Genomic DNA, 9563 nt, shown 5'->3' with positions numbered 1-9563 from the left:
CAAAGATTTCGACAAAGTGGATTGGGGTCTGCGGCATTTGATCTTTTGGACCTATATTCCCTGTTCTTTGACAACGATCACAGGTTATGCAAAAAATTCTAGCATCCTTAAATATAGTAGGCCAATAAAATCCACATTCTAGAACTTTAAGGGCTGTCCTTTGAGTGCCAAAGTGACCCCCACATGCATATGTGTGGCAGAAAGTTAAAATTGAATTAAACTTCGAATCATGTACACATCTACGAAGAATCTGATCAGGGCAATATTTCCACAAGTACGGGTCATCCCATACATAAAACCGTGCATCCTTTGCAAGTTTATCACGTTGGTGCTTGTTTAGTGTGCTTGGAGCTTGTTTAGACACTAAATAATTCACAATATCTGCATACCATGGCTCACTTACCTCAATGGACAGCAGCTGCTCGTCTGGAAATAATTCTGGGATAGGTAATGGCTCCTCATCATGCACCAAACGGCTTAAGTGGTCAGCCACCACGTTCTCACTTCCTTTCTTGTCTCGGATTTCGACGTCGAACTCTTGGAGAAGGAGCATCCATCGAATAAGCCTTGGTTTGGCTTCTTTCTTCATGAGCAAGTATTTCAACGCTGCATGGTCAGAATAAATTATGACTTTAGTTCCAAGTAAATAAGAGCGAAACTTATCTAAAGCAAACACAACAGCAAGGAGTTCTTTTTCAGTGGTGGAATAGTTCAATTGAGCGTCATTCAAGGTCCGTGAGGCATAGTAGATGACATGCGGCTGCTTGTCCTTCCTTTGTCCCAAAACAGCCCCTATTGCATAATCTGAGGCATCGCACATCAGTTCAAAAGGAAGACTCCAATCTGGTGGAACTATGATGGGGGCTGAAGTTAGCAGTTTTTTTAGGTGATTGAATGCCTTCTCACATTCATCATTGAACACAAATGGCACATCCTTCTGTAGGAGTCGACACAGGGGTGTTGCAATCTTTGAGAAATCTTTGATAAAACGTCTATAGAATCCTGCATGTCCAAGGAAAGAACGAACCTCTCTCACCGAAGTGGGGGAGGGTAAGTAGCGTACAAGATCTATTTTTGATTTATCAACTTCAATTCCCTTTTCTGAAATTATATGACCCAAAACTATGCCTTGTTTTACCATAAAGTGACATTTTTCCCAATTTAAAACAAGGTTAGTTTCAATGCATCGTCCCAATATCAAAGTGAGATTAGCTAAACAATCATCAAATGAATCACCAAAAACACTAAAATCGTCCATAAAGACTTCAATAATCTTCTCAACATAATCTGAAAAGATACTTACCATGCATCTTTGAAACGTGGCCGGTGCATTACATAAACCGAATGGCATTCGACGATAGGCAAAGGTACCAAATGGACAAGTAAAAGTGGTCTTCTCTTGATCGTCCGGAGCTATGACAATTTGATTATATCCAGAATACCCATCAAGAAAGCAATAAAATGAATGACCAGCTAACCTTTCAAGCATTTGATCGATGAACGGTAAAGGGAAGTGATCCTTCCTTGTGGTGGCGTTGAGCTTCCTATAATCGATGCAAACTCTCCAACCTGTTTGGATACGGGTAGGCACAAGTTCGTTCTCTTCATTCTTCACCACAGTGACTCCCGATTTCTTTGGAACAACTTGAACCGGTGAAACCCATCGACTGTCCGAAATTGGGTAAATCACTCCACAATCATAAAGCTTGATAATCTCCTTCTTCACAACTTCCAGCATTGGAGGGTTGAGTCGGCGTTGAGCCTCTCGAGATGGTTTGGCCCCATCCTCCAAAAGTACGCGATGCATGCATGTTGTAGGACTTATCCCCTTGATATCGGCCAAGGTCCATCCAATGGCTGCTTTGTATTCCTTCAACACCCGTACCAGTTTCTCCTCCTCTACTGCCGTGAGTGATGAAGAGACTATGACTGGCAATGTCTCTTTATCTCCCAAAAAGACATACTTCAAATGATTTGGTAATGGTTTAAGCTCCAGAGTGGGTGCCTGAATTACTGAAGGTAACAACTTGTTAGTAGAAAAGGAAATTGGAATTGGGATTGTTGGCTTACCAACAAGTTGTGGCAATGACTCAAGGGCAGCCACCATCTCGCCAATTGTTGCATGATTAGGCTCGGCCATGTTGGTTTTGAGTCCAATTCCTTTAGCAATGGTTGTTTCAAGAGCATCCCTATTTAGGAATTCATGATATTCCTGCGCCAAAATTTCAAATACATCAATAGAGAAGCAAGAATGATCATCAATAGGATACCTTATAGCTTCAGAGATATTGAAATCAATTATGTCGCCATCAAATTCCATTGTCAACGTCCCCTTGAACACATCTATCTTGGTGCGAGCTGTCTTCATGAAGGGTCTTCCAAGTAGGATTGGCAATGGTGTAGAATGGGCCGAATCTTCCATCTCAAGCACATAGAAATCTGCTGGGAATATCAAATGATTAACCTGCACCAAAACATCTTCCAAGACTCCTTTCGGATATGCATTAGAACGATCGGCTAATTGAATTATAACACCATCGTTTTTAAGCTCTCCTAGGTTCATAGATGCATAAATTGAGTATGGCATGACATTAATGGAAGCACCCAAATCTAACATGGCCTTTTCAAACTTGGTATTACCAATAACACAAGGGATTGTGAAACTACCTGAGTCTTTGCATTTAGGTGGCAGCTTACGTTGCAAAACTGCAGAAACATTCTCACTTACCTGTACCACTTCCTTGTTCGAGATCCGCCTCCTTGTTGTACAAAGCTCCTTCAAAAATTTAGCATACTTTGGAACTTGCTTTATTGCATCAAGAAGGGGAATATTGACTTGTACTTTCCTGAAGGTCTCTAAGATATCTTTTTCATTCTCTTCCTTCTTAGATTGCATAAACCTGCGAGGGAAAGGCACATTTGGTGGAATGGGGTTAAAAGGAATTGAATTCGAACCAACCTTACCCGATTTGGGTGCTGTAGGAGCCTTAGAAGGCTGCGACAAGGGTTGCTCTTCCCTTGCCGTGGCCTTGTTCATCTCGTCTCCTTCGGGCAGCAGCTGTTCGTCCTCTTTTTGGCTTTGTTTGGAAGTTTTGGGATTGGTTCCAACCTCTTTACCACTTCTCAAGGTGACAGCTTTAGCCGTTTCAAAACCTCCCTTTGGGTTGACGATGGTTGAACTAGGTAGTTTACCTTCTTCTCTGAACTGTCCCATGAATTCCGCCATTTGCCCAATTTGCTTCTTCACTTCGCCCATTTCTTTGGCTTGATTTTGCAAACCCTGAGTCAAAGAGGTTAGTACTTGAAGAACTTTATCATTATCCAAAGACGTACCTGAATTTGGTTGGGCAGATTGTGGTGGGAGTGGTGGTGCGAATGGCCTCTGATAGAGTCCTGGAGGTGGCTGTCTATATCCGCCTTGTTGTTGAGTTTGTTGAGGGTCCCTCCACTTCATATTTGGATGATCTCTCCAGCCCGGATTGTAAGTGTTGGAGTATGGATCATACTTTGGCTGATTGTGGCCTTGATACCCAATGGCGTTGGCACTTTCCCATCCCCCATTCTCTATTAATTGAGGGCATTGATCAGAGGGGTGTCCTTGCACAGAGCACACGCCACAAGTACTACTTCCTTGCACTTTGGATCCTTCAACAACCTGTGAAATAAGAGTAGTGAGATTAGCCATTTGAGATTGAAGTTCTGAAATAGCACTTACCTCATTAACTTGACTTGGCCGTGTATGATCTCTTTCTCCAACTCCTTCGTATTGTTGTGCATTCAAGGCTCGGTTTGTGATTAAGATCTTCGCTGCAACTGGTGTTTTGTCAACCAACGCACCTCCTGCTGAAGCATCAAGCATTTGTCTCTCGAGTGGAAGTAGTCCTTCATAGAAATATTGAATTAAAAGCTCTTCCTTCATTTGATGTTGTGGGCAGGATGCAACTAAAGTCTTGAAACGCTTATAATATGCTGGGAAGGATTCTCCCGGGCCTTGTTGAATTCCACTAATTCTCTTCCTCAAAAGAATGACTCTTGAAGTTGGGAAGAATTTTTCTAAGAATGCGCTCTTCATGCTTTCCCAAGAAGTGACGGTTCCAGGTGCTAACTCAAAGAGCCAATCCTTAGCCTTTTCCAAAAGAGAGAATGGAAAGGCTTTCATCTTTAGAATGTTGCTATCCACGTTGATTGGTGTCATGCTTGAACATACCACTTCGAATTCCTTCAAATGCTTGTTTGGATCTTCGATCGGTTCATAATTGTATATCATTTTGTACCCTTCTAGCTTATGATTTGGTTATGTTATTGAGTTAAACTTGTGCTTTTAATCCATTTTCTGTTTTGATAAGTCCATAATTTCATACACTTGCATGCCTTCTTTACTTAGTGATTTTTCTTAGTTTCTCTTTATTTTGAGTCACTTACCTATGTTTGTGTGTTTTGTAGGTTAAGATAGCAAGAGATAACATTTGATGCAATCCATGCATGTTAAGGGCTGATTGGCATATGAGGAAGATGAGCTTAAAGACAAACACATTTTGGCTACAACCCCTTTCCAGCCCAATTTCGTAGGTCACCTTCTTGGCCTTGGATCAGCATGCTATGGGGCTCGAATGAGGTGAAGATCTTCATGAAACTTGTTCCAATGGGTGTCTACTACAACATATCCAAATTTCAGCCCAATTGGACATTTGTGGAGTGCTCAGCCCGTCCAACACCCAACCTTGCTCAGCAAGATTTGCAGCTGCCAGCATTTAGTCATGTGCCTCCTTTTAGCCATGTGCCTCACCCCAGCTGCAACTGACCTTGTACCCAACATAATGAGTGAAGTTGGGAGGCTTTCCAGGTATGAATTTCTGAATGAGCAAGTTGGTACATGCTGGAGTTATTATAGAGAAAGCATGTGCATGCATGGGAAGCAAAGAGAAAGGAGAGAGAGAAGAATGAGGAATGATGAGAGGCATTTTGCTTCAGCCTTTGAACATGGGAATTGAATTGGCAGATCACTTTGGAGCTGGAAATCAGGTTTTAATTGAAAGAGGAAGCATGGGCATGCATGTGAATCAAAAAGGAAAGAAAAGATGAAATGAAGTCAATTCCAGTCTCTGTTCGGCAGCCAACTTGCAAGGGCCAAAACGCATACTTCTACTGCTCCGATGGGAATACTTTCTTCATAGAAGTTGTTCCAATGGGTGTCTAGTATAACATATCCCAATTTGAGCACCATTAGATACGTTTTGAAACCTCTGGCCTTCATAAACCAAGACTGGTTCAGAAAACTCGTTTTTCAGCAACCAAAAGGCAACCACATGGGTTGGCAACCAAAAGGCAACCACATGGGTTGGCAGCAAAGGCAGCCACAACTGATCACCTTTGAACCCATGTGAAGATGCTTGAGGTGCAGCAGCAAAAGATGAAGGATGGTGTGGGAATCCATCATGATGTTCCTCCCTCTTAGCCCTATAAATAGAGAAGCCTTCAAGCTTCAAATCACACCCCAAGGGGGGGAGCTCTCAAACACTTCTCTAGAGCTCCCTTCCCTTCTCTCCCTCAAATTCTCTTAGTTTCCTTTCAAGTTGTCAATTGTTGTAACAATAATGTTTTTACTAAATTTTCCTTCAAGTTTTTCTTAGTTTCACTTTACTTTTCATTGTAATGTACATTCTTTCTTAAGTTTCAAGTTTAATTAGTTTCCAAGTTTCAATTATGGTTTTTGTTCTTATTCATTATGCTTATAAGTTAATAGGCTAGTTTGAATGATTGATCACCATTTAGGCTTGCATGTTAGCTATCTTGGTTTGAATTAAGAGTAGACACCATGCTTTAATTCGAATTGAACTATGAATAAGAAGAGTATGTATGGACATTCGAAAACAGGGATTAGATACATGCTTGGTTGTTTAAATTGTTCTTCTATGCTTAATGGGTTCCTAATGCTTAGTTTTAGGTTAGACAACAAATGATCAAATTAGGGAATTAGGAACACAAGGTTATGACCAAACACCATGGCTTAATCATACTTTAGCTAGAATCAATCCATTAATCTAATTGAACTTGGGAACTTATTTGCTTGAGTTATTTCATTCTTTCTTGTTTTATTTATTTTCTTTTTTCATTTCTATTTTGTGTAGGGGAAACAAATTGGATCATTCAATCACCAATCCTCGTGGGATCGACCTCGCACTTACATATGCTATACTACCAAACGGCTCGTGCACTTGCGAGTATCACAAGTTGAGGATGCAGCTGAATCTATTTTGGTGCAGCTGAATCGAAGCAACAAGTTTTTGGCGCCGATGCCGGGGATTGGTAACGATGTTTGATTCTATTTGGTTTTCCTACTTTATTTTATTTTATTTTTTTCTTAACTGGACAATTTCTTGTTTTAAAGTCAATGACGTTAATGGACAAGTTGTGTTTGTAGTCCAGACTTCTAGCGATTGGATTTCACTCAAAACTCACCAAATGACTCCTCCCACCATATTATGATATTGCCCAAGTTTTGGGCTCGATCCGAAATCAATAGGTGTTCCAAATTGGACAATTCAAGTTCGACGGCAGTTCCTTCCTAATTGGAGTGGTTGGTGTATTCCATACTTCTAGCGATTGGATTTCACTCAAAACTCACCAAATGACTCCTCCCACCATATTATGATGTTGCCCAAGTTTTGGGCTCGATCCGAAATCAATAGGTGTGAGAAATTGGACAATTCAAATTCAACGGCAGTTCGTTCCTAATTGGAGTGGTTGGTGTATTCCATACTTCTAGGGATTGGATTTCACTCAAAACTCACCAAATGACTCCTCCCACCATATTATGATGTTGCCCAAGTTTTGGGCTCGATCCGAAATCAATAGGTGTGAGAAATTGGACAATTCAAGTTCAACGGCAGTTCATTCCTAATTGGAGTGGTTGGTGTATTCCATACTTCTAGCGAATGGATTTCACTCAAAACTCACCAAATGACTCCTCCCACCATATTATGATGTTGCCCAAGTTTTGGGCTCGATCCGAAATCAATAGGTGTTCCAAATTGGACAATTCAAGTTCAACGGTAGTTCGTTCCGAAGTGGAGGGGATGGTGTATTCCATACTTCTAGCGATTGGATTTCACTCAAAACAAACCAAATGACTCCTCCCACCATATTATGATGTTGCCCAAGTTTTGGGCTTGATCCGAAATCAATAGGTGTGAGAAATTGGACAATTAAAGTTCAACGGCAGTTCGTTCCTAATGGGAGTGGTTGGTGTATTCCATACTTCTAGCGATTGGATTTCACTCAAAACTAACCAAATGACTCCTCCCTGCATATTATGATGTTGCCCAGGTTTTGGGGTCGATCCAAAATCAATAGGTGTGAGAAATTGGACAATTAAAGTTCAACGGCAGTTCGTTCCTAATGGGAGTGGTAGGTGTATTCCATACTTCTAGCGATTGGATTTCACTCAAAACTCACCAAATGACTCCTCCCACCATATTATGATGTTGCCCAAGTTTTGGGCTCGATCCGAAATCAATAGGTGTGAGAAATTGGTCAATTCAATTTGAACTGCAGTTCGTTCCTAATTGGAGTGGTTGGTGTATTCCATACTTCTAGCTATTGGATTTCACTCAAAACTAACCAAATGACTCCTCCCACCATATTATGATGTTGCCCAAGTTTTGGGCTCGATCCGAAATCAATAGGTGTGAGAATTTGGACAATTCAAGTTCAACGGCAGTTCGTTCCTAATTGGAGTGGTTGGTGTATTCCATATTTCTTGCGATTGGATTTCACTCAAAACTCACCAAATGACTCCTCCCACCATATTATGATGTTGCCCAAGTTTTGGGCTCGATCCGAAATCAATAGGTGTTCCAAATTGGACAATTCAAGTTCAACGGCAGTTCGTTCCTAATTGGAGTGGTTGGTGAATTCCATACTTTTAGCGATTGGATTTCACTCAAAACTCACCAAATGACTCCTCCCACCATATTATGATGATGCCCAAGTTTTGGGCTCGATCCGAAATCAATAGGTGCGAGAAATTGGTCAATTCAATTTGAACTGCAGTTCGTTCCTAATTGGAGTGGTTGGTGTATTCCATACTTCTAGCGATTGGATTTCACTCAAAACTCACCAAATGACTCCTCCCACCATATTATGATGTTCCCCAAGTTTTGGGCTCGATCCGAAATCAATAGGTGTGAGAAATTGGACAATTCAAGTTCAACGGCAGTTCGTTCCTAATTGGAGTGGTTGGTGTATTCCATACTTCTAGTGATTGGATTTCACTCAAAACTCACCAAATGACTCCTCCCACCATATTATTATGTTGCCCAAGTTTTGGGCTCGATCCGAAATCAATAGGTGTGAGAAATTGGACAATTCAAGTTCAACGGCAGTTCGTTCCTAATTGGAGTGGTTGGTGTATTCCACACTTCTAGCGATTGGATTTCACTCAAAACTCACCAAATGACTCCTCCCACCATATTATGATGTGGACCAAGTTTTGGGCTCAATCCGAAATCAATAGGTGTTCCAAATTGGACAATTCAAGTTCAACGACAGTTCGTTCCTAATTGGAGTGGTTGGTGTATTCCATACTTCTAGCGATTGGATTTCACTCAAAACTCACCAAATGACTCCTCCCACCATATTATGATGTTGCCCAAGTTTTGGGCTCGATCCGAAATCAATAGGTGTGAGAAATTGGACAATTCAAGTTCAACGGCAGTTCGTTCCTAATTGGAGTGGTTGGTGTATTCCACACTTCTAGCGATTGGATTTCATTCAAAACTCACCAAATGACTCCTCCCACCATATTATGACGTGGACCAAGTTTTGGGCTCAATCCGAAATCAATAGGTGTTCCAAATTTGACAATTCAAGTTCAACGGCAGTTCGTTCCTAATTGGAGTGGTTGGTGTATTCCATACTTCTAGCAAATGGATTTCACTCAAAACTCACCAAATGACTCCTCCCACCATATTATGATGTTGCCCAAGTTTTGGGCTCGATCCGAAATCAATAGGTGTGAGAAATTAGACAATTCAAGTTCAACGGCAGTTCGTTCCTAATTGGAGTGGTTGGTGTATTCCACACTTCTAGCGATTGGATTTCACTCAAAACTCACCAAATGACTCCTCCCACCATATTATGATGTGGACCAAGTTTTGGGCTCAATCCGAAATCAATAGGTGTTCCAAATTGGACAATTCAAGTTCAACGGCAGTTCGTTCCTAATTGGAGTGGTTGGTGTATTCCATACTTCTAGCGAATGGATTTCACTCAAAACTCACCAAATGACTCCTCCCACCATATTATGATGTTGCCCAAGTTTTGGGCTCGATCCGAAATCAATAGGTGTGAGAAATTGGACAATTCAAGTTCAACGGCAGTTCGTTCCTAATTGGAGTGGTTGGTGTATTCCATACTTCTAGCGATTGGATTTCACTCAAAACTAACCAAATGACTCCTCCCACCATATTATGATGTTGCCCAAGTTTTGGGCTCGATCCGAAATCAATAGGTGTGAGAATTTGGACAATTCAAGTTCAACGGCAGTTAGTTCCTAATTGGAG

At 41.2% G+C, this 9563-nt stretch overlaps 1 protein-coding gene across 1 annotated transcript; it reads right to left on the bottom strand.

Moving 5' to 3' along the window:
* Positions 1 to 500: 500 nt before the first annotated feature.
* On the bottom strand, positions 501 to 4159 carry LOC148293030 (uncharacterized). The gene is made up of 3 exons (XM_088244548.1): positions 2729 to 4159; positions 1479 to 2464; positions 501 to 606 (listed from the first exon to the last, which is right to left on the bottom strand). Exons 1-3 carry the CDS (start codon positions 4157 to 4159, stop codon positions 501 to 503), a joined length of 2523 nt encoding a protein of 840 aa, XP_088100674.1.
* Between the last annotated feature and the right edge of the window lie 5404 nt (positions 4160 to 9563).

The sequence above is a fragment of the Prunus avium genome, chromosome 7 (assembly GCF_965620075.1).
Source record: "Prunus avium chromosome 7, drPruAviu1.hap1.1, whole genome shotgun sequence".
NCBI classification, from domain to species: domain Eukaryota; kingdom Viridiplantae; phylum Streptophyta; class Magnoliopsida; order Rosales; family Rosaceae; genus Prunus; species Prunus avium.
Note: the sequence above shows the minus strand (reverse complement) of the source record. Positions and strands in the feature narration are given on the sequence as shown.

Bases quoted from the DNA above. Each gene is read 5' to 3' on its own strand.
- LOC148293030 (XM_088244548.1), bottom strand. From the start codon at position 4,159: ATGAAAGCCTTTCCATTCTCTCTTTTGGAAAAGGCTAAGGATTGGCTC. The intron at 2,465-2,728 runs GTAAGTGAGAAT...GTTTTGGTGCAG, and splicing joins CGAACAAGGAAGTGGTACAG to GTTAATCATTTGATATTCCC. The intron at 607-1,478 runs GTTAGCTGGTCA...CTGACCATGCAG, and splicing joins ATCGATCAAATGCTTGAAAG to CGTTGAAATACTTGCTCATG.